General features: G+C 42.1%; 2 protein-coding genes and 1 long non-coding RNA gene across 11 annotated transcripts; 2 read left to right on the top strand and 1 right to left on the bottom strand.

Annotated features, from left to right (window-relative positions):
* The first annotated feature begins 467 nt into the window (after positions 1-467).
* On the top strand, positions 468-10,040 carry CNBP (CCHC-type zinc finger nucleic acid binding protein). 9 transcript variants are annotated; one of them, XM_064454338.1, is made up of 6 exons: positions 478-614; positions 4,041-4,133; positions 7,147-7,266; positions 7,539-7,634; positions 7,822-8,023; positions 8,967-10,040. In XM_064454338.1, exons 3-6 carry the CDS (start codon positions 7,164-7,166, stop codon positions 9,082-9,084), a joined length of 519 nt encoding a protein of 172 aa, XP_064310408.1. In that variant the 5' UTR covers positions 478-614; positions 4,041-4,133; positions 7,147-7,163; the 3' UTR covers positions 9,085-10,040. The 9 variants fall into 9 exon arrangements, with proteins under 9 accessions (XP_064310415.1, XP_064310411.1, XP_064310412.1 ...); XM_064454343.1 differs by having other exon boundaries at positions 480-614; positions 7,542-7,634; XM_064454345.1 differs by lacking the exon at positions 4,041-4,133 and having other exon boundaries at positions 468-614; positions 7,542-7,634; positions 7,825-8,023.
* A 2,702-nt stretch (positions 10,041-12,742) lies between these two features.
* On the bottom strand, positions 12,743-14,445 carry LOC135313886 (uncharacterized). Its single transcript, XR_010373380.1, has 2 exons — positions 14,202-14,445; positions 12,743-13,120 (listed from the first exon to the last, which is right to left on the bottom strand). It is a non-coding gene; the product is annotated as an uncharacterized LOC135313886 (long non-coding RNA).
* Positions 14,446-14,601: 156 nt separating this feature from the next.
* ISY1 (ISY1 splicing factor homolog) lies at positions 14,602-26,705 on the top strand. Its single transcript, XM_064454333.1, has 11 exons — positions 14,602-14,706; positions 14,968-14,990; positions 16,275-16,326; positions 18,053-18,118; positions 18,828-18,870; positions 19,038-19,150; positions 19,858-19,975; positions 20,845-20,967; positions 23,276-23,385; positions 24,501-24,587; positions 26,042-26,705. Exons 1-11 carry the CDS (start codon positions 14,704-14,706, stop codon positions 26,147-26,149), a joined length of 846 nt encoding a protein of 281 aa, XP_064310403.1. The 5' UTR covers positions 14,602-14,703; the 3' UTR covers positions 26,150-26,705.
* The last annotated feature ends 857 nt before the right edge of the window (positions 26,706-27,562 follow it).

Here is a 27,562-nt window from a genome sequence, read left to right as displayed (position 1 = left end):
CACCGCCGGATCTAACCCAGACTGCGGAGAGGGGGAGGATACGGGGAACAGAGAAAGGGCGGCCCTGAGCCGCCGTTTCGCCGCCGCATCAGGGCCGGCCCGGCCTCCCCTCCCGCCTCAGGCGGCCGGCGGAGCAACCCGCGCCGCGCCTTCCGCCGGGGCGCCCAGTACGGAGCCGCCTGGCTGGCGCGTCAGGGTACGAAGGACAGGGAGGTGCCATAGGGCCGAGCACGCGCCCCGCGGAGGGGTGGACGGACGGACAGACAGACTGACAGACAAGTCAGCTAGCTACCCGCCCCCTTGCCCCGCCGAAAGCCCCGCTAGGCGGGTCACTCCCACCTGTCGACTGCCATGGTTGGATGCCCCCGACCGTAACTCCCATTGGCCAGCCGGAAAAGCGGTTTGCGTCCATTGGTTGAAAGGTAGACTCCAGTGAGCCGTGCGCAGAGTAGTAGGGAGGGGCGGGGTGATCTGTGGGGGAAGAGTGCGTGGGGCCGTGTGCAAACCGCGTGTGGCGCAGGCAGAAGGAGCCGGGAGCGGACGGGTAGGGCCGGAGCCAGCGGGGCCTACAGTCGTCCGGGCGGGTACTGCCGCAGCGGGGCCGAGGGCCGCAGGTAACCGCTGAGCCGGCTCCGGTGGCGGGGATAGCTGCTGGGGCCGGGGGCGAAGGTAGAGTGCGGAGCGATGATGGCGCTGGTGGATTCTGGCCTAGTGCGCGGGAAAGTGGCGCCGGCCGACCCGCCGGGGCTGGGGCGCGGATTCCAGGCCCGGGGGTCGGAGGTGGGGGTCGGATGGGAGACACTGGGACGCGGCGGGGCGGGCGGTGGCGGCGGGGCGGCGGGTGAGTCAGGCGCTGGCGGGTTCCGGGCGGCGCTGAGGCAGCCTGCGCTGCGCTGGGGGAAGGGAGGCTGGGGCGGGGGCGGGCTGTCCCGACCCGCTTGGTCGGGCCGGGCGCTGCCTGGGAGCGGCCTCCTACTGATCCACCGCGCCGGCCGGGGCTCTGACGACGTGTCCCGCCGGGTAGACCCGCGTGGCGGGGAAGCGGGGGTAAGGCTTCGCCCGCCCGGCCCGGGGAAGGGGAAACGGCGTGCTCCGGCCGCGGCGTGCGGCTGGCTTCCCTGGGGGCGGGCGGTTGCGGCGAGTTTTGGTAGAAGATATTGCGAGACCGGGGACTGGGCGGAAAGTGGCCGAAATAAAGGTGTGTTATTCTTTTTTCTTTTTTTTTAATCTTTACTAAACCGCCCCTCTCAGTGGCTGAGCGGGGCCTGGGCCGGGGCTCACCACGTGGCTGCCCCACGTGTGAGGCTCCGCAAGAGACAAGAGGGTCGAGGTGTTGCAACTATTTGTCTCCGACCACAGGCACGGATGGTGGCCTGCTCCAAATCCAAGTGTGACCTATAAATGGATAGGAAAAATAGCCTGTGACATCTACAGATCACGGACTAGTGGAACAGCCTTGTATTTAAGTTCCTGTCAGACGTAGTTCTCAAGTAACCGCTGTTACTCGTTTAGTATCCAGAATTGTCATAAGGAATTATTAAACTTAATAGTGGGTTTTTATTTTCATTTCGACGCTTAATAAGATCTCATTGCCGTGCAGCGTTAGGGCTGCCTAGTCCATGTTTTTTTAATGCACACTTACCTAGAGAAGCAATCTTGCCTTCAAAGTGAAGAAGGTAAATGAGTTTACCAGGGCTGTGCAACAACCTTAAGCGTTACAGGCTTAACCTACCATATTTTTTTTTAACGGACTTTGTTAATGTCTGGACTGAATTTTATGTTAAAAAGTTTGCACGTGCTGATGTTGTTTACTTCTCTTTAAGTTTAGAACTTTATATGGATAGCGTTAAAAAATAAAAGGGGAAGATGGCAGACTGTGCATATTTGATAGTTAATCTAAAGTTTCTCCTGCTCTGTGTAACTAGTGTGGATAGGTAGAAAGTGCTACAGAATCACTTTTTTGATGAACTTTTGCTCTCTTCCTGATTTGTGTCAACAAAGCTATCCAAGAATTACTAGTCTAATCAAAGTCATTATGTCTTTGACCTGGCTTCTGGCCACTTAGTAGGGATCCAAGTTCTTGAGTTCTAGTTAATGTTCAGCATTCCTGGATCAGCTTGCCTGTGGAATGTATTAAGGGGACCCAAATGGAGCGTAGGCTTGGCTTTCCACATCTGTAGGTTTTCTTGAAGTTTCAAGCTACTTTCAGAATTGGGGTGTTCTTACCTGGTGGTCAGAATAATTAATTTTGTATCTTTATTAGTGAGGACAAGAGCTGGAGGCAGGAGCATTGCTAACTCTTTCTGTAGCATATTTTGAGGTTACAGATGTGGAAATTCAACCAGCTGAATAGTGAGTAGCTTTGGTGAGAGTCATGTGTCCTGTGTTCAAGAATTCACAAAACATGCTCTTGGGGAAATAAAAACTCATTACGGGTAGCATTTCTCTTTAAATTTTGACTTCTCTTTTGAAACTAAATGCTAGCACTTCTGTTGGCAGTCTATTCTGCCTTTCTATTTCTTAATCTTACAGGAAAGCAAAGCTATGCTTGCTGTTACCTAGGGGTTTTGCCATGTTCAGATTGGCTTGTCAAATTCAGGTGTGGTGTTGTAGGTTGGCCACCAACAGCCTGGGAAGAAACTGCTGATTTCTCAACATTTGCCTCTTTGAATTAGCTGGCTTGCCAAAGAGCTCTTAAGTATGTTGGTATTAGCAGTGGTTTTTATCTAGTCTGTCCTTTGGTTGAAGCAGTGAAGTCCTATTAATGTTGAATGGAAGCGATACTTCTAGATAAAAGCACCTGGTAAGTATAGTGAAGATAAATGCCCTTAGGCTGGGCTGTTGCTTTCTAAGGAACTGCTAGTATCCAGAAGAATTGTGAGTAATCTTAGAGGTGGAGTTCAGCTTCTTTTCTACTATGAGGAGCCCAAGTTAGTTTTATTTTTAAAAACAAACTTCTTCCTCAGAGGGCATCTAGGCTAAAAGCCATAAAATAAGGAGAATTGCAGTGGAGCTTAGTGGTAGTTCTTTCTATCATCATGTTTAGATGGGCTACTGAAACAGACCTGGGTATTGTTGAATCTTGTGTGTGCATACTGGAGATTAATAGCACCTCTCCTGTTTTAAAAGTTTTGAATGCATACTAACTGTAAAGGCACAGAAAGACATGATCTTCCATTTACAAGTTTGATACACGAAACTTTGAAGTTTTGGGGCATGGTTTAGGAGGCATGGGGATGTTGGCTTGGACTTGATGATCTTGGAGGTATTTTCCAACCTTAATGATTCTATGATTCTAAGATCATGCCTTCAAAGTTTCTCATATCACCAGAAGAATCACAAAGAAACTTTGTCACTTTGAAGTTTGGTGCTAAAGCTGCACTCAAAACCTTCAGAGCTGACCTAGGAAACCACTGTGGTGGCACCTCTCACTTGGATCTTTGAGCTGTTCTCAGCCCATGATCTTTGGCAGTAGGGTAATCATACAGAACAAAGTCTAATTCATTCTTAATGTTTTGCTGAATTGCTGCAGGGTGATTTGTTTCAGCTTCAGCTGCAGTTGCAGAGCTCTGTAGAAGGAGTTTGGCTAAGTGCCTACCATCTCCCTTTACTAGAAAGGTAAAGGTTGAGTCAACTAGACTTGTGTTTCTTCACCAGTTTGGGACTCTAGTCTCTGAGGCTGTGGCTTAGTACATCTGATAGAATTTGACCTGGATCAGAAATGCTAGATGAGGCCATAGTTTTTTTCCTCTCCTGGTGAGGTAAAAATCTGGTTTTGGGATGTATAGTTGGGGGAGGGGGGCTGGGGGGCAGGCTGCTTTGTATGACACGTTTGAGCTGCAGAAAACACTGATAGATGTGACTGCGTGAAAACTAAAAAGTAGTCTTGCAGAAGACTGACTTAAGGTGGCCTTGACAGATAAAAGAAACTGCTGGAAACTTGCCTGTGATGACAAATGGAGGAGTATTGACTAATAGAGGAGAATTTGAACTTGGGTGGCTTTTACCGGACTAATTTTTTTTTTTTCTTTTGTAAGTAGCTGAAAAATGTGATGGTGTCCAAACTGCTTGGAGGCTATCCATTTAAGGACTTGTCTTCTGAACCAGCCTTTTCTGGATATTGCTCCTTAAAGGTGGCTATTGTCTTTATATGAAAACTAAATCCTTGCATCGTGTTTTAAAATGGTTTACATGAGTGGGGAATTTTGTCCTGTGTAAGGCTTCTTGGAATGTGGGGCAAGCAAAACTAGTGCCAGAGGTATCCACCTCTAGCTGGTGAATTTGTATTCAGTTTCAGATCCTTTACAGGAAGAATGCAGAAGTTAAACATTAAAATACTGGTGAAGAGACATTCCAGACACTGTTTGGTCCTTTCATGTACTTAAGGTAGCTGAAGATGCAACAGTGTGTTTTGTAATCTGAGTTCGGGGGGTAAGGGCCCTCTGAATATAAAGGTTTTTTAATTAATTTCTCAGTCTTGAAGGATAGCTGCTCAGAGACTGTTGTTTGACTTAGATTTCTTAACTCAGTTTGCATAATGTTAACTTTGTCAATTTGCTACATTTCAGAGGAAAGAAACTTCAGGTTTTCCTCTTGAAGGAGCAGTTAAAAAGGAAGCAACTTTGAATCAGACGTAAAACTTCTCTTTTCAGATTGTTTTGGGTAGCGAATAGTGAGCTTTTGTCTGTCATACAGATCCTGACCCTGACTGGAAGGTTGACGGACTACATACAGGCTGTCACATTACTCCTAGTATAAGAACTTTTCCACTGTGCATCTAAAGCAGGTCTAGCTCAGCTATTAAACATTGTCTTCTACTGTATGTTAGCCTAACTGGTTATGTTGGGTTCTTCGTATGGGTAACTGCTGGCAGTGTTCAATCCTGTCACTTTCTGCTGCACACTCATGTTTGTGGTTTGGAATTGAAGTCTGGTAGTTGTTAGTATCTGTAAAGAGATACTGCAATTCTGCTACAGCTTTGGCATACTATTCTTTTTTTAACAGGTCTTACATTGCTGTTTTATAATGTTTCAGTGTGAGGACTTTTTCGAAGAGAGTTGCAAATTGAGTGAAGAGTATGTCTTGGTATATAATTCAGAGACCCCATCTTGTCCCTCTTGAAATTAAAAGCAGTGTCAACTATTGTGCCTGAGCCCAGCTCCTGCAGTAAAAACACAAGTGGAAAACAAGGCTTTGCTTGTGTTTTTCCTGTCCTGCAGTGTCAACATAGTTGCTATGAAAACCAGCATAAACAATAGCGTGCTGAGTGCCAGCTGCTGTCACCATAGCAGTCAGCTCTTCACCCTTGGGTGTCGTAATAAGATAGTTTAAAATCTGGAAAGCTGTGATGAGGCAGAGAAGACTGGGTTATCTGTAAACTCTTAAGTATATCTCAAGTGCTCAGACAGCTAGTTGTTTTATTCTTGTTAACATCTGTTTAAGATCTTCTTGCATCCTTTTATTGCAGAACTTCATTTTAAGGGCAGATACCGTCATCTGGTCCAGCTAGAAGGTAGATGTGGGGTTACAGAAGTGGCATACTAAAGTTCATCTCTCTTGTACTTTGAATTCTCAGGATTCTACTGTGCTTGGAAGGGATGGATGGTCACTTCTATGCTGAAGATGATTGGAGGAGGAACTGTTTTGAGGGAAGGGTGGCTAAAAAGCCACAGTAACTTTGTTCAACACTGGAGTACTTCAAAAATAACTCTAAATAAAAAATCATGTTTAGATATACGCTCTACATTTAAGATCTAAACTTCAGGATGCCAATTCTGGTTCCTTCTTGAGGGCATGTGTTGTTCTTATTGCTTCCCTAGTAGCTTTCTTTAAGACGCAACTCACAAATGTTCCTCGTAGTGTGGAATGCTGGATGGTTTGGAGGGGAGGGAATCATTCTGTAACATAAATAAATCGTAGAGTTTTGGGACGACTATGTTGATGGGGTGTCAGGTAAACTGACCAAACATACAAGATAATGATTCTACATCTGTTAGGTTAAGAATAATGAATTGGGAGAGAGAATGTGAAGTATTTAAACTTCAGGAGACTTCAAAACAAAGCTTGACGTGTGTATTTTTAAACCAGTGTACTTTAAACTTGTCTTCAAGCACACGTCAAAAAAGACTCCAAACGTTCAATTTCCTTGTACTTTTATTTCTAGTTCTAGAAGTCTTGCATAATTTTTACGGCTTAGGGGAGTTACGGTACTGTGACCACAGTCTGCTTAACCTACCCCATCCTAACCACTGCTTCGGTGACCTGTGGCAGACTGACTTTCCTGCTCAATGAAATGCATACCTCTGTTCCCCAATATGGGCAGAAGTGGTTTATATTGTCTGACAGGCATGCCTCACTGATGTTTCCCTAGCGTTCTACGGATGTTTTCCAAGTTAGCCTTCTAGATTAGATATCTGGCAAGTATCTGGTGTCTTTTAGCGAAGCCAAATGTCTTGAACATTTTTTTCATGTAAACCTGGGAGGGAAGTATGCATCGTGAGCTATAGGTTAATATACTGCAGTTGTAGTTCTTGTTCCTCAGATTTTAACTGCTATTTAGGTCATAAAAGAACTTAAGCTGTCAAGTGTTAAGCTAATATGCTCTTCAAGGGTTTAGGTTTGATACTGCCTATTCTTACAATTAGTTTCCAGAATGAAGCTTGATTACTCAATAAATGTAGTAGCTGCCAGCCAGATACTTCAAGAGAAAGCGTAACCTATCAGGAAGAAACAATTTGTAGAGATAAGGAGCTGGCTTTGGAGTTTAACTCTGCAGAATAAGGAAAAAGGTGCATTACTGAAAGAGAACAACAGTAAGGCTGGGAAGACAGTATTTAAAGGGGTCTAGTTTTTTTTCTCTGCTCTTAAGCATTTTGTAAGTTGTTGAAGCGAAGGCTGGCTACAAGAACTGATCAGAGGAAAAGATCTGTAGTACACTGTTTCTTTGGTTGTTCAAAGGTGCCTTGCTCCAAGCAAGTGTTTTAATAGTCATGATCAGGTATTGTAAAATAAAGTATTAAGTTAACCAGAAGTCCTGCTTGGTTTTAATTGCTTTTGCTGGGAGGGTGGGAAGCCTCTGATTCTTATTTTGATGTAGCCTTTGGATGGGGAGGGGGAAGCTGTTCTAAAAATGCCTTTCTTCTTCAGGCAGGTAATCTGCAGCCATGAGCAGCAACGAATGCTTCAAGTGTGGACGTACTGGCCACTGGGCTCGGGAATGCCCTTCTGGAATTGGCCGTGGTCGTGGGATGAGAAGCCGTGGCAGAGGTGATTGATGGCTGTGGTTTTCAGTACTTTTACAGTAAGACCTTTAGCTGACTTCTGAATGGTGTGTAAAGCTGGATTTGTTAGTCTGGAGAAGTTGGGACACAAATCAGTAATAGATTTTGCTGGTTCTTAACATTGCATAAGAATATTGCAGGGGGCTTCAGAGTGAAATTAACTTGTCAGTTCAGCTGGCAGTGTCCTTGATTAACTCTTAAGAATATTCTTAACTTAATCCTTAAGCCTTTTTTTTACCTCCTGTTACCCATTTCAAGCAGGCTTCCAGTTCATGTCTTCACCTCTCCCGGACATCTGTTACCGCTGTGGTGAGTCTGGCCATCTTGCCAAGGACTGTGATCTTCAGGAGGATGGTAAGTATCACTAAATATTCTATCTCTTCAGTCACATGGACAGAGATCTGTGGTTGAAGGAAAGGATACAGTACACTGATTTCTAGTGTCACTGGAAACAAGCTCTGTGTGTCCTTCATTAGAAGCATGCTACATCTCCTGTTACCAAGGTTTTATAGTCTTGTTTGGTATGTTTTTCTTATTGTGGAAGCCTGCTATAACTGCGGTAGAGGTGGCCATATTGCGAAGGACTGCAAGGAGCCGAAGAGGGAGAGAGAGCAGTGCTGCTACAACTGTGGCAAACCTGGCCACCTGGCTCGTGACTGTGACCATGCAGATGAGCAGAAGTGCTATTCTTGTGGAGAGTTTGGACACATTCAAAAAGACTGCACCAAAGTGAAATGCTATAGGTAAGAACTGACAAGAGGCAACTGCAAAATATACTGTAAGTGACAGATGCATTATGTGTCTGATTTTGGTTAGGCAGTGAAGTTTCAGCTTTGACTGGTAGCTTGTTTCTTTAAATGGTTATCTACTATTACTCAAAACTAAGAGTTAGAACACCTATTAGTGAAGTCAAGTAATAGATTGAATGATGTGCATCTCTAGGTGGCCAGAACAATGCAGATGTTAAATCACTTAATCTGTACAGGAGAAAGGGACATATCTCTTTGCAGAAGGTAACGGGAGGTACTTGCCTATAGCGCAAACGTAAACTAGAGTTGGGTACCCTGTATCTTATGCTGGCACTAGTAGACTCCAGCTTTACAAATTGGCGGACCAGCACAGCCAGCCCTAGCAGGAATTATGCTTAAGATGCCTTAGTTACAGGAACTGCACATAGAAGCAAATGTTAAATCAGTTTGAAATGGCAGCTTCAAAATGCTGTCTGGTTTTTGAATGCAGGCTTATACCAGAAACAGCATCTTCCTGAATGTGGTATGCTTCACCCCCACCAAGGTTCCCTTCTATGGAGGAAGGAAAAGGAACATGGTCCATTTGAATTAAAACTAGTTGTTCTCAAAACAAGGCTAAACTGCAGACAGAAGCATCAGAGCAGGCAAAACCTGACACACTTCCAAAAAAATAAAATAATAAATCTCTATTTGATGTAGGGTGGATTTGGCGTATATGGCAATTAATACAAATTGATCAGTTGGGGAACAGTTCCTGGCTCTGGTGAAGACAGAAACTTGCCTAATGTCAAAGAGCTCTGGAACACTGGAGCAGGAATCTTGAGTGTGGAACTAGCATTGCATGAAAGTTAAGCAGATAATGTACTTGACAGAGTAGGATTGCTTTTCTGAGTAACTGTTCTGGATGGTTTTGATAAAATCATTTTGCTTTTTCCAGGTGTGGTGAAACTGGCCATGTAGCCATCAACTGCAGCAAGACCAGTGAAGTCAACTGCTATCGCTGCGGCGAGTCAGGGCACCTTGCACGGGAATGCACAATTGAAGCTACAGCCTAATTATTTTCCTTTGTCGCCCCTCCTTTTTCTGATTGATGGTTGTATTATTTTTCTCTGAATCCTCTTCACTGGCCAAAGGTTGGCAGATAGAGGCTACTCCCAGGCCAGTGAGCTTTACTTGCAGTGTAAAAGGAGGAAAGGGGTGGAAAAATCAACTTTCTGCATTTAACTACAAAAATGTTTATGTTTAGTTTGGTAGAGGTGTTATGTATAATGCTTTGTTAAAGAACCCCCTTTCCATGCCACTGGTGAATAGGGATTGATGAGTGGGAAGAGTTGAGTCAGACCAGCAAACCCTCTCTGGGTTACATGGAAGTGATCCTATGCAGGAGGAAAGAAATTCTGGAAGTGTCTAAACTTCCTCATAACTTTGATTTTATTACAATGGCCTTGGATTGTCTGACCTCAGTAGCTGTTAACACCAAGTAATATCTGTATCAGGCCCTACCTAGAGCATATAGCTGCGTGGGAGTAAATAAACAAGATGCACATGCCTGTTAATGGCCATGAGAGAGAGAGAGAGAAATCAGGAATAAACTTAAAAGTAACAGTAATTCAGTCAATGAATGTTCATGTTGGAGATACAGAACGTAATGGGAAGGTTTTGAATAAATATTTCAAAGTAAATCTGAAACCCAGACATCAGTGCTCATAGCATATACAATTTGGAGCTATTCAGGAGTTGCAAATAAATGCATTTTCACAGAAATCAAGATGTTATTTTTGTATACTATATCACTTAGGCAACTGAGTTTCATTTGCTTGTAATCAGTTTTTAAAGTAAAATGGTAAAAGCAATTGAAGTCCTAGAACATAGAAAATGTAATTTTAAACTATCAATAAAGCTGGAGGAGGAAGGGGAGTTTGGCTAAAGTTCCTTTTGTTTATTTTTGGTTTTCATGTACACAGTGCAAAGTAACATATTAAAAAGGGGTATGTGGAGGTGTATAAAGTCAGTTTGGACTTTTCTTTTGTACTGTCTTCTGTTAAGTTTCCATCCAGTGGCATCAAACTGTCAATACGTAAGTATGCGGTCCTGCTTCCAGGCTGTTGAGTACCTGCACGCGCTCATGTATTTGCATGTGTGGTCTCAGTTGGGCTTACTTAATCTCTGCCAGTCCAGTTAAAGCATTTCTTTAAAAATCATTAAGGCACAGAGTTGTTGAAGGTACAACAAGTTCCAAATCTGGAGTAGTTTATGGGTCTGTTAGCAGTACTTCAGCCTTCACAGATTTCATTACACTTAAGAACAATCCTTTAAAACATCTAATATTACAGGCTTTCTATTCCCATGCATTGTTCTGTGATGTTGGTTGCCTCAGGGTTAGTAAACAGTTATAAAATTACACACATGGCAAGGGAGCTGGTGCAGAGTGTACCTTGAGCATATCCAATCAACAAGTGAATAAAGTCATCTGGGTGTGTAAGAAGCACAAGGGCAGGAGTTCTTGACTGACCGGTGCTTCACCATGAGGCATGTCTCTCATATCAGGGGGTCAAGGCCACTAAGAGTGACTGCTGCTTGCATGCTTCCTGAGCTGTCAGCTCTGTCCAGTTAACGGCTGGGGTAGCATACTGTAGTCAGTTTGTGTTTGCATCTATACGCACAAACTAAAGGCCGCCTTTTCTTTCAAGCCCCATTGTTTTTCATAGGCTATATATGCTGTAGTGGGGAAAAAACAGCCTGTGACGTTGGGATGTTTATGTGCAGATCTCTCTTCAGACTGAAGACAGGAGAAGGAACAGATCAATAATGTGCAGCTATGCTAGAGTAAAACTGAATTGGCACTATTACTTATCTTCTAGCTCTGTGTTACAGCTAACTAGTCAAGTATCACATTATGGTTTTCTATTTTGGAAATAAGGCTGTTAGACATGCAGTCATGCAGTAACGCCCCAGAAGTTTGTGCTCTTCCAGCAACAACTTATGCCCCTGGCTTTCAGCAGACTATAGCACACAGGTGAGACTTACAGAAGAGCAGTAAGAACTCAGTTGATGACCTAGAAGATCCCAATGAGGAGTCTTGCCTTGGAGTGTTTGAAACTCTAAAAGTAGGCATGCTACCTGGTAATCTTTGGGTTGTTTCAGGAAATCTGATACCTAAAATATGTGCGTCCAAGAAAATTGTGATGGTTGTGGCTGCTGTGTCACCTCAGGTGAATTCCAGTCAGATTGTTGTTGTTTTGCAGTGGGCTGCCATAGCTCTAGAGTTCTAACACTTAATGAAATAAAGATTTATAAAGAACTAAAGTTTTCAGCCTGGGTTTGATGTTCAAAGCCTGTGGAAAACATTGAGCCATGGTTCAGGGAGAAAAAAGATTCTTGGCAAGAACAGGAAGTATAAGGTGGCTAGAGTGCAGGCGCCTTGGCTGGCAGCAGCTGACCTGAGCAGGTTTGAGAAAGGCTGACTTGGTGATGCTGCAGAGGTTGAAGGAAATGGACTGGTGGAAGAAGCGTCTTTATTTGAAGCGCTTAAAGAGGCAACGCTTCTGTACTGCTTTGCCTAAGCGGAAAAAAAAAAACGTATTTGCTTCTGCCTGGCCAGCATGGCATAAAGATGTAGAAGGCAGGTTCCACAGAGTGCAAAACCAAAATAAGATGGTGATTGCTATTGCAGCGGTCGGGATGCTTTGGCAGGATGCCTTCTGCCCTACCTACTTGCTGAAGAACAAAGCCTTTAAGCTTTTGTGGAGCTCAGGAGTGGGGAGGAGGTTCTTGCTGAATTGTGTGGGTTATTTTGAGTGGTGCACATGTGACGTGTGTTTAGGTTTGGGTGGGGGGTGTGTAGTAGCTGCTATTGGAGCATGAATGTACTTCTGAGTCTTAAACATGATTGCCAAAGCTCTTGTACGCACACTTGAAATGAGTGGGTTGTCTTGGGGTAGTACAGATAGCCTAATCACAGCATCTTCTTGCTCAGCCCTGGGGTAGGTTAGTATGGATTAACTGAATCCTTATGTACAGTTATCTTAGTTAAACAGTAATAAAGCTTGAAGCTCTGTGATGGCAAAAGCCTAAAAGTCTTTGGGACTTGTAGCTAAAGAAGCTGCTATGTCAAAGTGGTAGTGCTGGTGATGTCTACAGTCTGCTTTTCCATTCCTGTAGACCTTTGTGATTAAGCTTGGCTACACAGGTCCTGCAGCTACTGCTTCTTAGTACTCTGGTGCTTAACTGCTGTGTTATCACTGAGTAATTTCTTCTGTGTCTGAAAAGTAGTAGTGTTCTCCAATAATTTATTTTTTTTTAGCAAAGAAAATGGGATTTGAAAGCTGAGAAGTACAAACCAGGATGTAACTTCAAAAAGGAGGAAAGTATTCCAACTGAGGTGTATCTTCCTAGTCACCTTTCTGTAGAGAACAGTTTAGAATATTGACGCTGGTACTTCAAGTGTCAGGTGTTTCCAAGTTAAAAAGATGAATATGCAAATAGTGATTTCAGAAACTCTGGCGACTTGGAGAATCCAAACCTAGTATTTTATTTGTTCCATATTAACCTATTTCGCTAACACTGAAGCATCTCCTCATTCATTTTGAAGAATAATCCCCTGCAAACTTTGGCGTAGTGGTTTTCATAGATCTGGTGGATTATATGGATCAGGAAGGCTGAGAGAGAAATGTGTAATAGGTTATTTTCTATAAACAGGACTCTCTAAAGGGCTAGCATTTTCTGGAAAGGGAAATTTTATTTTATAAAAATTATTGAGGCATTGAATAAATTCTCACTAAAAACCAGCCTTCCCAGTTGTTTTTTAGACCAGCTGCAAAGGTTTGACATAATGGCTCCATTGAGAATGAGATAAATGGTCTGTGTACAGTAAGGTGCTTGTGGCCTCAGTCAGCAGACTCTAGAAGTCGAGATAACAGGAGAATCTGCTGGCTGTTAGAGGCAGCGAGGCGTACTGTGCAGGTTTCAGGCACGGTGGGCACTTCTCTGTGTGGCTCTTCCTGTTAAAGCGGGCCTGGTATGTGTGCCAGCGTTTCTAAATCCATGTCTTGTAATGCTGCTGCTGTGCCTTGAATGCGATCTATGAAATGCCTGCAAAAAAGTACATTTCCATTTGTAAGTGGAGAAAGTAAATGTAAGGAAAAAAATGAAAGGCTTTTTTACTGACTTTTGGTTGTTTTTTTTTTTATATAAATTTTGTGCACTCATACAGGAGACAGGCACTGGCTTTCTTTTTCAGAATGGCTAGATGTTCCTTGAAGTATGGGGGGAGCAAAAATGCTGGATTAGAGCACTGTGCAGAGATATTTGGATTTCAAGTGAAATACTTAAAGGCTACAAATTATTAGCAGGAAAAATAGTTCCTATTTTATATAAGACTAACAAAAATTACTGTGCAATACAGAATAGCTGGGGGTTCAAAATTTTGCACATCTCCTACTTGGAGTATTTTGAAGGTTGTGAGCCAGGCAAGCTAACTCTGGGACTCCTTTAGCACATAAGCCATTTAACAGTGTTCCAAAGTGTTGGGTTTCCTGCACAGGCTACTGTTAGCCATTCTGAAATGTGCTTGCTTCCTTGGTATAAACATAGTGGCACCTGTGGAAGAGTTGTATTTCCTGAGCCATACTGATATCCTGAAGAAAATGGAATTTTCTTCTGAGTAATAACAACAAATCGTGTGAGCCTGGCAAAGCAGGATTTGGTCGCCAGAGAAGAGAGCTGAGAGATAGGGAAGCATTTGTTTTACTACTATATCCTTGAAGAATTGAGAGACCAATAGAAGGGAACATCCCACCCCAGAAGACGCTGAGAACAGGGTGATAAAGTGTATAGTCAAAGAGAACAACTAATTGGGATGTTGATAAGAACTAAGTGTCCTTCAGGTGAACTATTCTCATTATCATACTAAAAATCATGCCCATAGACCAGACCCACACCACCCCCCTCAAATCAGCCCTTTACTCCTTGAGCATACATGGCAAATTTAAAGGGAGCTGTACTTTTAAATGAGAAAGAAATTAACAAGTTATTAGCTGGGGGCTGTGAATATTAGCTGTGACTGACACGCTTAACTGTATAAATGCCTTGTAGTTTCTCGGTGCACTGTGCTAGCTTTGTTAAGTTACCACCTAGCACCTGTCTTTGTGCAAAAATGAACTGAATAAAATACCTCCGCCCTGTGCGTAGTGTGGCGTTTTGCACCCAGGGCGAATGGACCCGCTCTTTGGGTCACAGCAGCTACGGTCTGCGCCGGGCAGGGCCCCGGCCCCGGCCCTGGAGAGCAGCGCGGTACAACCGGGTCCAGCTGGCGGGAAGTGAGACTTTTGACACCGCGTTAAAAACCGCTGCGGTACGGAAATCTGACGTCTGGAAGCACAGAGCTGTTTTCACAAACTGCAGTTTGTGAGACGCGTCGCACCCGCAGCCGAGCCAGGGCGGAGCTCCAGCTGCACCGCAAAGGAGAGCGGGACCCCCAGCCCCGCGCGAGGTCTCCGCGGCTTCGGGGAGAAAAAAGGCGCTAGACGGACGCAATTTGTAGACACCAACTGTGACGTAGCTCCCCGCCCCTCCGGACGGTGTGTGCGCGCGTGCGCGGTTGAGGCCGGTTTCAGTTCCGGGGTGACGGCGCGTCTCCTTCCTGGAGCGGTTGGCGGTGGGCTCCGGTGGGCGCCATGGTGAGTGCGGGGCCTCCGGCGGGCCGCGCTGTCACCACCACTGCTCCCGGGCCTCGCTCGCCGCCGGCGCTGGGGGCTCCGTGGGGAGCCATGCCGCTCCTGCGGCGGGCGGAGGCCGGGCGGGCAGCTGGGGCTGGTGAGGGTGATGAGGTGGCCGGGGGTCCGTTCTCTCCATCCAGGCGCTTAGAAGCGAGGGTGGTTCGGCGTGGGGCCGGCCGTGAGGCGCTGCCTCATTAACCACGCGTCTGTTCTCTCTTTCAGGCTCGGAACGCGGAAAAGGCCATGTAAGTACGTCCGGGGCTCCGCCCCCCCGGGGCTGGGGCTCCCGGCTGGGACGGGCCGCCGCCCTTTTTCATACTCTGAGCGGGCACTTCAGCACCAGCACCGCTTGCTTTGGCCTGAGGGTAGAGAGAGACCTTCCAGCCCCGGGGGTAGAAGGGGTACGAGGCATCTGCGCACCTGGTGGCGTGGAGCTCGTGCAGCTGTGCGGGACGGTGCTGTGCTAACCAGCGCCAGGGAGAAGCTCCAGTAAGGGTTGGATTAGAAACGTGGTGACATATGTTCTAATGAGTCCTTTATGGTTTTAGGCAGTTCCCATTTTTGGAACAGAGATGCCAGGCTAAATAGGAATCTGTCAGCATTGGTTTAAATATAATTATTCTTGCTTGGGAGTGGCTTGGGCTAAACCAATGCTTTTAAACATATTTATTTTTGCGTTGCCTTTCTTAAGTACTTTTCAAATAATTTAGTAGACCACATATTTAGAACTACTAGATTAGAGTTTCTTCAGTACATTTGTCTTATGTTTCTTCTTTTCCCTAAAACACTTTCCAAGCTTGTAACAGTAACTCAGAGAGCAGCTGAAGGGTTTACAGCAATCGAATACCTTGCGAGGTGCTCTTTTATGGTGATGCTCTCTGGTGCATCTGGGGCACTGGATTAGATGGTGTGATTTTCATTCTGGAAATGCCTCTCAATAGCAGATGGAGCCTGGATAATTGGCTTAGATGCAGGGTATAGGCATGCTTTTAAAGGTTTTAAATGTGCTCAATTGTTCTGTGCTTTTTAACGTAATTATTAAATATCTAGTAAATAAATAAAATTGTATTTAAAACTGGTGTGTGTAGTCTCAGCTCAGTTGCAAGAGACTCAAAATATTTGGTAATGTTAATAAACTCGATTACTAACTGCTGCTTTCCTTACCAAAGCTTCTTTTTCCTCTTGAGTTTTTTGTTTGCATTTTGATGTATCTCCTGCTAGGATATGTAAACTTTATGCATGTACTTATAACTTGTTAGCGTCCTTTTGCAGCTAATGTGTAACAGGCTGGCTGTGCTAAACAGCAACAAAAATACCTAGTGCCTTACCAGGATTTATATTTATCTAAGAAATTAACCACTGAAGATTTCTCATGTTGAAGAAGTCACTAGCCAGAAGAGCTAGTCAATGAATATTTTCAAGCCTTTCTTTTCTACAGACTGTAATTAAGTCCATAATAAACATCCAGAGCAAAATTTGTTCCTGTTGGAATGTAGATTTGTAAAAGTAAATCTGCTTCTTTTCTTTAGGACGGCCTTGGCAAGATTTCGCCAAGCTCAGCTTGAGGAAGGAAAAGTTAAGGTATGATGTAAAAAAACCTAAAGCTTTGTTAGCTCTAGTTAAGAGTGGAATGGAAGCCCTGTACAGAGCTGTGTGACAGCTGTCAGAAAGGTTGTGTGCCAGGTACAGGTATCCTATAGGAGTCTGACAGAAATACAGGGGCTGTATTTCACAATGCCATGAAACAGAAATGGTAAATAGAAGTTTCTTAACTGAATAGCCTGTTTAAAAATTTATGTCTCTGTATGTTTCAGAGGTACATTGGCTTGGCTGCTTAGATGAAAGTGCAAATTGAGCATAATTTTTAATGTCATGTTGGTAGAATATGTAATAGTTTGGGGAAAAAAGCAAACTACAATAATGCTATAAATAGAGGCAGTATGCTGAGCAGGAGATGAAAATTATTTCTGAGACTGAAGTGATCTTCGGTAACTACTTATGGAAATTGATGCACATACACTTATTTTTACTGTCAGTAATCACGAGGTTTGCTTGGATTTCTTCCTAGAAGAGGTAGAGAGAAATCGTTCTCATAATCTTGTTCATTGGTAATATTCTGACAGAACAGTAACCACGATGCAGAGGGCCTTCAGGATCAGTGTGAACTTGAGGTTTGTGTGAGACATAACATTGGCATGTTATTAACACAACACAATAGCTGCACATCTGTTCATAATTGTCTTCGCTGTCATGCAGCTTTTTTTATTTGATGGGTGTAGGATTGACCAAAAAAAATGGACTTAGCAACTTTGTAATTTAAAAAAAACCCATCACTGTAGTGAAAGAAATAGTGCCCCTAAACCCACACAGAACCTTAGAGACTGATTCTCAACTATCTGTGGATATTCCTGTACGTTTTTCGCTGAATCATAACTCAAATTGCAAGAATATTTATGTGAGGTTCAGAGTACTCTCAATAACTGTTTTTTGGACAGGTTTATAATTTTGGGTAACTGACGAAGGAATTCTGGAAACTAACTGAGGTGTCCTATATTTGTGCCTTAAGAAATTATGTTTTACACATGAGTTTGAGCAATATGAAACACTAAAGTGGAAAATAACAGTTTGGGAAACTGTAGTGGGAAAGATTCCATGAACAACAGCCAGAGAATAAGGTGGAGTAGAGTTCCTGTATATTATGCAAAGTAAGGCTTTTTAATATATAAAAGGTAGAGCTATGGGAGTACTGTAGGGAAAGACAAAATAACTGCACACAGAGTCCTAGAGGTAGGATGAAGTATTAGTTTGTGTAAGCAAGTCGAATGTGAATAAGGTTGGGGGGAAAAGTGTTTTTAGATAAACTGTAGCTGGAGAGTACAAAAAATAATCTTGGGAAAAAATTACAGTGTTTAGGTAGTAGCAATTGAGAAAGGAAGGCCTAAACTCAATAGCTACTTGGAAAATCACAGATTTTATTTAGATGCTAGTATACTGAAAATGATGTAATTCAGCTGTCCTAAATGGAACATTATTTGCATTGGAGGAGACTGGTGTGATTTGAAAAAAAGGGTGACAGATTTTGTTTTGAATAAAGTGAGTTTAAGTAGGTGGTTCTTTTTTGATAGTTTGGCAGGGCTGTAAATGATCATTGTTTTCCACTTAGTAAAGATTGGTGGGAGCAGAAGGCACCAGAGCTTGGTAGCATAGTTTGGGATTAATCCAGCAATAATGTTTGCATGAAATGCTGTGAATATATTAAATTAATGTTATATTAAAACTTCATGGTGTGTGGCTTTCTGTCAAACAGGAACGAAGACCTTTCCTTGCATCTGAGTGTAATGAATTGCCTAAAGCTGAGAAATGGAGGCGACAGGTAATGTCAAGCTATAGATATTTTTCGATTCTATAGTAGGTAGAAATTTAGCACTTCCTTTTTAGACAGCCTGCTTACAATTTTTTTTTCAGACTTCTTCAGTATGCTGACAGTTATATCACAGAATAATTCAGACTGGAAGATCATATAGTTCACCAAGGTGGTCAAAGTAGGACCTACCACATCAAATTGCTCAGGGCTATGTCCAACTGAGTTTTGAATATCTTCAGGGATTTGGATTCCAGAGCTTATTGAGGCCCCTGTTCCATAGTGTTTGATTACCTTCTTAATGATTTTTTTCCCTCGTTAAATTTAATCCAATTTTTCCCCATTCAAGCTTGGGTTTGTTGCTGTTTGTCCTATTGTCATGCGCCCCTCAAACAGTCTGGCTTTGTCTTCTCCACACCCTCCACTAGGTAGTTGAAGCCAGCAATAAGTTATTCCTTTTTATTCTTAAGGCAGATCAAGCCCACTTCTCTCTCAGCCTTCCTCTGTACTACATGTGCTTCTGCCCTCATCACATGTACAGCTGTAAAAATATCCCCGTGTAAGCTTCTGAGGTACCATATTTGTGTCTGAATAAAATCTGTGTTGATATTTGAGATTGATAGGCTCAGGTCCATTTACTAGATCAAAAAGCCAGCTTAGAAGTTAGATCTTTCTGGGGTTGTTTTCAGCCTTTTTCACTTCTGTGTTCTTATTTAACTAGATCATTGGGGAAATTTCCAAGAAAGTGGCGCAGATTCAAAATGGTAAGATTTTTCTAATTATGTTTTACTTTTTTGAATCTCCTGTCCTAAGCAGTTACAGTAAAAATCATATTTCATATGAACTATACTGTTTCCGTTGCATAAATTCTTAAATCTCTCTGGTGCTTCTAGTATGCCACATAACTTATTGCCCTTTTCCCCTCTAACAGCTGGATTAGGCGAATTCAGAATTCGGGACCTGAATGATGAAATAAACAAACTTCTGAGGGAGAAAGGACACTGGGAATTCAGAATAAAGGAGCTAGGAGGTCCTGATTATGCTGTAAGTATAGATTATTCTGTACTACGTGGTGGTTCTGCTTACAAGTAAAGTGACTAATGAGAAAAACCTGTGCAACGTTTAGTTAACCACCTATTTCTTGGCCAACATTTATTAGAGAGGAACTTATTCAGCCCCTAAAAATGTTAGGTTATGTTAGAAGAAATACTTGTTTCCATGGTGAGCAAATCAGACTTTTAATCTGGAACACTGTTTCAATGGGTCTTGCCTTCCTGTGAAGAGTTTGCAGCAATGGTCTGATTTTACCCATCAGTAGGTGTTTGTCTATCAGTCTGCAGAAGGGTGTTCACTTGGCTCACCTAGTTACTGCTGAAAACAAAATGTTGGCTCTAGCTCTGGCATGCTGAAACATCAGAAGTGTGCTTATTTTCAGATTTGGTAGTGTTTGTTTATCTGATACCTGAATATACTAGTACAGAGAATAAGACAGGTTTAGATTTTTTTGTGAAGGCTAATCTGATGTGGGCAGTCTGTGGTTTGTATGGTCATTTTAAATGTGTGATTTGTAGTAAAGGTAGAGAACCTGTGTATAAATGAGCTATGAGGGCGTTTTACTTGTGGGGTAGTTTGAACTGGTGTAGTGTATCTCCTTTCTTAATCCTTTAATCTGTTAAGATGTCCAGGAAAACAGGAAGTAGAAGATGCAAGAGGAATAAAATTTTAAACAATGAACTCTGTTTATTTTCCAGCGTATTGGACCAAAAATGTTGGATCATGAAGGGAAAGAAGTTCCAGGAAACAGAGGTTATAAATATTTTGGTGCTGCAAAGGATTTACCAGGAGTTAGAGAACTTTTTGAAAAAGAACGTGAGTAAATAGCAACGCTACCCAGAGTGAATCTACATAGTAGTATATCTTGAGTAAAATGTCTGCTGTCGTATGTGGGGAATGCTAGTAACAGTGTATTCTAGCCTATGTCTTAGATCAGCTAAATGAAATGCTGAACACAAGTAATTAATTAAATGCTATTTCTTTTGGCAAAGAAAATAAAAGAAATGTAGAAAAGAGTAAAGTCTGTTTTCTACTGGAAGTTCTAAATAGTAAGGACTGGTGTTCTGTAGAAACTTCCCAGCATAACAGGTTAACTTTATTGATAAGTTCTAAATAGTACTCTGAGTTCAAAATTTAAAAAAAAAAAAAAAAAAAGGAAGTTGGCTTGAACATAATTCTAGAAGCAGGAATCAGCTTTCATAATAAGAAAAACTAGACATAGGTGGATAAAAATTTATATATTGATTTGTCTTAGAATAAATTACATGGCCCTCAAAAGTGAGACAAGCCTACTGAATCAGCTATTTCTTACTTGCTATCTGCAAAGAAAAATTATGGGAAGTACTACTTGATCTGAGGGAGCTTGGGACAGTTTTTTAGTTCCTTTCATATAGTAGTCTTGCTTAGTACTGGGACTGCGGTACAGGGAGAAAAACAACCATATGCATGACAGTGTGGAGTTGCCACCGCATGGGAACTGTGAAATATGAAGCATTGGGTCGTGTATTTAAGCTGATTTGTGCAGGCCAGAGTGAAATACCGGTACTCCCAATATTGACAGCAGTTCAGATCTCACACTGGTTCTTAGCTCACAGCTGTAGTTGCTGTGAGGCTGATAACTTGCTAAGCATGCCTGGTTGTGGTCAGGATGGACCTGGATGAATGACAGTTGTGTGTTCTTTTAGCCCTCCCACCACCTCGAAAAACTCGAGCTGAGCTTATGAAAGCCATTGATGCAGAATATTATGGCTACAGGGATGAAGATGATGGTATTCTGGAGCCACTGGAACAAGAACATGAAAAGAAAGGTATGTGAGATTCAAAACCTGCATAAATCAGTTCAAGAAGGGGGGGTGATGGACTCTGAAGATACCTCTTTATTCCCCTGCGAGTGTTGTCTCTTGTGCTTAGCTGTCAGATTTCATCTGTCACATAGGTATCCTGATCACTGTTGTGTAAGGCATTTCAGGGGTGAGCGAGCATGCTTTAGAGTTCACTTTCATCTTTACTACTGTTAATGATTTATATTGTCAACAAGTGATTCGCTACTGAAGCAAGATCTCCCTTTTCCCTCCCCCACCTTTTCATGCTTAAGAATGTAAGAGTAGGTTGCAGCAGGGAGATCTATGGAACTCAAGTGGTTACCTCTCTGCTTTGTGAAAACCGACTGTACCATCTGTTTCCTGTCTCACCTGATTATTTATCTGTAAACATAGCTGCTTAGTTTCCTTGGAGGTTAGAGGGGACCTTCTGGAAACCCTGAAGTCTAGGTGGCCTATGTTAATTTATCCACATGCTGTCTATCTTGGAACTTCAACACATTAGTGAATCTTTTCCTTTTGAAACCCTTTTGGGTTCCTTTTGGCGTCTTCTGGTATTTGTGTAGCTTTAAGCGAGAAGCCACCTACCATCTTTAAGAGCTTAGCTGTTTTCTAAATAGTTCTTTCAGTACTTCTGGTGAACATGGTCTGATCCTGGCAAGTTTTTGCTGTTTGCATTTTGTGTTTGTTTTATAATAACTTCTTCTGAAGCTTCAACTGCAGGCAGCTCCTCAGTGCGTGTAGGCAATGTCATGGTATAGGATCCTTTGGCAGGCTTTTCCATAGAACGCAGCAGATAAAAAAATCAGGTTTTGCTTGAATGGTGCTTCTTTTTGATTACAGTTATCTCTGGAATTAGAGACAAAAACATTAAATGAAACTGCAGGAAGCAACTTGTTAAATGATTTTAAGCTGTTGAGCTTGTATCTTATTAATACTTAGTATCTCTTGGTGTGGTCATCCACTAATATTTATCCCTTTTCCATGTGTGAGATCTTCAGAGTATTGTGTGTTAGAGATCATGCCTTGTCAGTTAGATTATAGGACAGGGAGGAAGAGGAGGATAACGGAAATATTTCACTTATGTGTGTCCTGCAGCATAGCTTAGAGCCTTAAACCAAGGGAAGGGTAGATGGCTGGCAGACAAGTGATAGTGTAAGAAGGGAAGCTGGGTGGTGCAGTGGTCCCTGAAAGGCATCCCATTCTGCACTCATCTTCCACACCTTGCGAATTGCAGACAGGAGAAGTAGCTCATCTGGATTCATATGGTTATTTAAGAAAATTATCATCTTTGCCGCTTGAAATAACAAGGCTAGAGGTGCTAACAGAACCAGTAAGTGTACTATTAATGCACAATAGTGAAGATTCTCTTAGGGTCACATGTTGTCTAGGCTCTTGTAGTTTTTACCTTGTTATCAGAAGAATAAAATTGTTGTGACACAAAGTATTGAAAAAGCTTCTTAGTTTGGGCACCTTTTCTGTTAGAAAACCACCTAAAAATCCAGTTATGTGCCACTAGTTAGATTTTTGCCTTTTCAGGGAGAGTATTTTAATCTCTGAGAGCCAGGGGAAATGGCTGCTGGTTTCCATAGTTGTAAGCATTTCATACTGTCTAGTTGCATTAATCTTGCAGGTCCCTAGGGTTTTTAGGTACTGGTGATGTCACTAATTAAGCTTCTTAAAGCTTGTTTTAGCAGGCTTACAAGCACTCTGCTGTGTAGTTGAGAGGAGCAGCCTAACAGCTCATAGCTAGCAGGGAGTTACAGAATTGGAATCGTGCTACAAAAGAAGAGAAATACACTATGAGATGAAATGAGACTTATGTGGGTGGTCACTCTAAGGAACATAATCATGTTTAATTACATGGTGATCACATTCCTATAGTTTTTGACATGCTACAAAGCTATGAACTGCTTAGCATGGTCCTGAAAACCCGTTACTCAGTTCAGAAAGTAGGTTGATATTTATCCATGACGTTTAGAGTCTAAAATATACCCAAATTAGGGCATTAGCAGGTACCACACTTTCACAACTCTAGCATTGGGTTTACTCAGACTACATTGATCTATTTTATTAGATACTACATCAAGGTTCTACAGTAAGTGCATGTTACCAATGCAGAGGATTTAAGCAAGAAGTTTAAGTCAGTTGGAAGAGCTTTTGAAGTAGGAGGGAAAGCAAGGGAGCTCTAACTTCAGTTGCTGCAGAACTGCTGTCAAAGAAACAGGGGCTTCAGGTGGCCCATGCTGCTTTAACTTGCTCTCAGATACGCTTGCCATTTTCCTTTGCTAACCAGTTATAGCAGAAGCAGTGGAAAAATGGAGAATGGAGAGAGAAGCACGGCTTGCAAGAGGGGAGGAGGAGGAGGAGGAGGAAGTAAATATCTATGCTGTCAACGATGATGAGGTATGTGATGGCTAAGGTGATGTGACATTTCTTGTCTTCTACACTGCCTTCTTGGAAGCAGAGGTATTTTGCTGAGAATCTGTCTGCTGCTGCATTCTACTCTTCTCTCTGCCTAACTTACTACACAATTGTCCCTGTTCAGTAAAAATCAGTACGCTAGTAAAAATGAGCACGCTTGGCTCTAAGTGTAGAGAGTGATGAAAGCTGGCAGCTAGGGGAGACTTCATATGCGAGTGAGAAACAACTAACTGCTGAGACCTTGCGATTTAACTGTCACTGCCTGGAATGCTGGTATTTGTAAGGTAGTGTGTTGTTAACAGTGATCAGTCTTGCTTCAAAGTACGATCTACATCAGTAACAGCACAAGTAGTTTTGTGTACAGTATGATTTCACACTGTCAATGCGTAGCAAAACCAAGGGCTGCCAGGGTCTTGTTTATACTTGAATCCTGATACAGCAAGGCTTTGCTGATGCTGTAGTCACTGGTGTGACATGGCTATTGCTGCTTTATTCTTCCTGCTCCCAGTGCCAGTAAGGGAAGTGAGGGACATTGCCTGGCCTCTTAGAGACCTGTAAAAGGTGTAGTGGAAGCAAGTCGTTATTTTGCAGTCCGTACGTAAGTGTGTTTATCACAAGAATAAAAAGGAGATAGTCCATAAGGTAAAACTGGTGGTTCTTTCAGTACCCTGTTTTATTTGTATTATATCATGATTCTTAAGCTGAGCTCTCAGGTGTGAGAAGGAAGCAGTACAGAGGTGTACAGGGAAGTGGTACATATATTTTTAAGATACCTGCTTGTTTCTTAGTTAGCTAGCTCCTCTTTTGTTTATAGCTTTGCTATGGCAGCCAGAGAGATATGGAAGAGGAGGGAATATAGCTTTCCATTCATACTCATGCCACAGCAGAGGGAAGGGAACAATCCTGAAAATGTCAAGGAGCAGGATCTGAATGTGATGCTTGTTATATTCCTTTGTCGTTTGGTCCGATTCACCTAGTTCTTGTGTTTGTAGCATCAGTCATTCTCTATCTGGTTCATTCTTGGCAGAACAAGTAAAAAAGGTGTTGGTGATGAGCGCTTCAGTAAGTAAACTTGATGTGGTGCTTTTTTTTTTTAGTCTGATGAGGAGAGTGGCAAGGAAAAAGAAGGTGAAGAAGGCCAACAGAAGTTTATTGCACATGTTCCAGTGCCATCTCAACAGGAGGTAAGACATAAGCAGACTAAGTTGCAGAATTGCACTCTGGCTTTTGCAAGACAGAGATCTTAATTTGTGCCAGGTCATCAGTAAAAATGTCCTTGATTTGTTATTTTTGTGACTTGGCTCTGCTGCTGTTTAATCCTCTTGCAAACACTGTGGGACTGGCCAGCATTATGGTACCATTGCTATACCCCTTTTCGTTTGAAAATTTCAAAAGCCTTCGTAAATATTACATAAATTGGAAAGTGTTGTGGTGTTACGGTCAAGCTAACCCTGGTTACTGTGCTTTTCTGCTGACAGTCTAATTTTTAATTTAATGGGATGATTTCTGAATTGCTCTTGTAAGTTTTCTAAATTATTTGGGTGGCATGACCTTAAATTGACTATTATACTTTGAAACTGCTCTAGGGTATATATTACCTTAATATTGCTAGGTTGTTTGAAATATAACTCGGGCAAGAAGGTTCTGGAGTTAGGTATCTTTCGGTAGGCACGCCTTTACATCACACAGATAGCATGTGGCAGTTTGTCCCCTGTTGTCATCTTGTCAGATAACAGTGCTGTATTCTGTGAAGTCATGATCCTGCACATTCAACACAATATGCATGTAATGCCTTGTCAAAACCGTAGGAGAGAAATAACGATTAAAAACTTTGCTCTCTGGCAGATGATATTCTTTTAATGAAGAGAGCATAATTGAGAGTCAAAACTGGCTTCCTAATATGTAACCACTGATTTACATAGAAATGTCTTCTAATTAGACAGTAGTTAGTGTAATCTTTTCTCTCTTTTAGTGGCAAATTACTGCATACCTTATGCCTATGGAATTATGCCTTCTAGATGCTAAATTACAAAAAGCTAAGGTTCAGAACATTTATTTTTGAGAGATACTGTGTGCGATTTGAACAAATACAAAATCTTTATTGAGATTAAAACAAGTCTCACAGGTTGCTATTAGTAGATCTTTAAAGAACATGCTTGTTAAAGACTCAGGTATTGCTGGCACTTCTGGACAAAATTCAGGTGAGAGGTTTATAGCTGTTGCTAATGTGAAAGGTACACTTGCTAAACTCTTATTTCAGGGGCGTGGACTAGTGTGGCATAACTCCACTTGTCTGCAATTGTTAAAGCTATATCAGAGGCAGTTGTTTGAAACAAAATTCAAGTGACTGTACTGAGAGTAAAATAAAATTGCAGCTAACATCCTAATTAAAAAGGGTAGGAGCAGAGATCTGAAATGGAGGCCTCTATTTTATTCTACTTTTGACTTCCATGAGCTTCAGCTGAGTATTAAAAAAATACTCCTGACTCATCTTAATTCAACTAGTTTTATGCTAATACACACTTGTAACTTTCACGGGCTGTTTCCTATGTTTTTCTTCCTCCTGTCGTAATAGCTAAGGATGCTAGGTTTCAGCATCTCAGTTAAGCTGAATGTCATCCTGTCTTTTTATTTGCAGATTGAAGAAGCTCTTGTACGGAGAAAGAAGATGGAGCTTCTTCAGAAGTATGCCAGTGAAACCCTTATGGCGCAAAGTGAAGAAGCAAAAACACTTTTAGGATTGTAATGTTGAACCAGTATGTCCTGGGTTTTATATAATCCATTTTAAAGCAACAGGTTGATATATTCTGGTAGCAATCATTTTTAGCTCTGATAGTCACTTTGGATGTTAAGAGTAAACTGGTGAAGTTTATTCTGTAGAAGGAAAACCATCATTTTGGTTTATCCACTGAGATGACTTGCACTGCAGTGCTGAAAAAGCTCAAACCTAGGTTAACCTGTGTCTTACGTCTTCAGCAGCTGTCTCCGATCCTTTCACTTTGTAAAAGGATCTGTGCAGGTGTGCCTTTTGCAGACAGAACCACAAAACAGAGCAGTTTACCAGAATAGCTTTAGAGCTATTTAGAGATACCTTGATGGCAGATCTTATGAGCGACTTTGAAGTTGATTTGGTTCTTTGTATAACACATGCAATATGTCTACAAACTGTTACCCTTTTTGTGGTTTGTAACCATGCCTGGTTGAATTGCTTAAATGCTGGATATTTCAGCAATTCTTGTAAATACTTTCAACTTTGCAATACCTTGTTCAAATATTTTTAGTAAAACTTATTTATAACCTGATGTCTTGTTTCATTCTAGCTTGAGGGATTGTGTTGTTTCCTTGATTGTAGTCAAAGAATGGGATCAAGAACAGCCTTCCATGTAGGGATGTGAAGCTCTGCGTCCCCTACTGCTCTTAGCTTGTGTATCCTGTGACAAGATGCAGATTACAGCCAAGTCTGTTTGCTAGTTGCCAAGTCTGTTTGCTAGTTGCCTGTAAGGCTCTATCATTATACAGGTCTGAATGAATGAAATTTTAAATTGGACATCTACAGCCTGGGAATAGAAGTGCTATCTAAGGAATATAGCATTTAACAACCAAGTAACTGTATCCAGGACTGATTTGAGTTTTTAGATGCTCTGAGTATTCAGCTCAATCTGTTGTAAATAATCCATTCCAGAACAATCAAAGCTCTAAATTACAGAGGTAGGCTTTGTCTTACTTGATATAAATGATTAACAAAAAAACCAAAACCTTGAGAAAGTGGGAAGCATAGATGCAAAACTCAAATCTTAAAAGAAAAAAAAGAATCAAAAACTCAAGTATTGATAGTGAGCAGACAACTAACATTACAAACACATTCTTCTCTCTTCCTGTTAGCAGCGTAGCTTTTTCTGCTTTGTAATAAAGCAGCAAATGAGTATGTTTATGACCTGTAATAATTTGTGTGCTCTGAGTTGCAAGCACCTATCAAAAATTGGTTTTAGTTTTTGCTGCTGTCTCTTGAGTGTTTTCTGTTCTTGAGTTTAGAGAAGGTGACATGTTTTTACCGCGATACAAACAGCGTGTGGATAAAAGACAACACTGTTTCCCAGAGTTCCTTCCCTAAAACTGCTGGCCACCAAGAATGAAGAAACAGGCTCCTCTCATGATGGAT

This window comes from Phalacrocorax carbo, chromosome 6 (assembly GCF_963921805.1).
Source record: "Phalacrocorax carbo chromosome 6, bPhaCar2.1, whole genome shotgun sequence".
Taxonomy (NCBI): Eukaryota; Metazoa; Chordata; class Aves; order Suliformes; family Phalacrocoracidae; genus Phalacrocorax; species Phalacrocorax carbo.
This window is presented reverse-complemented; position numbering and strand designations above follow the sequence as displayed.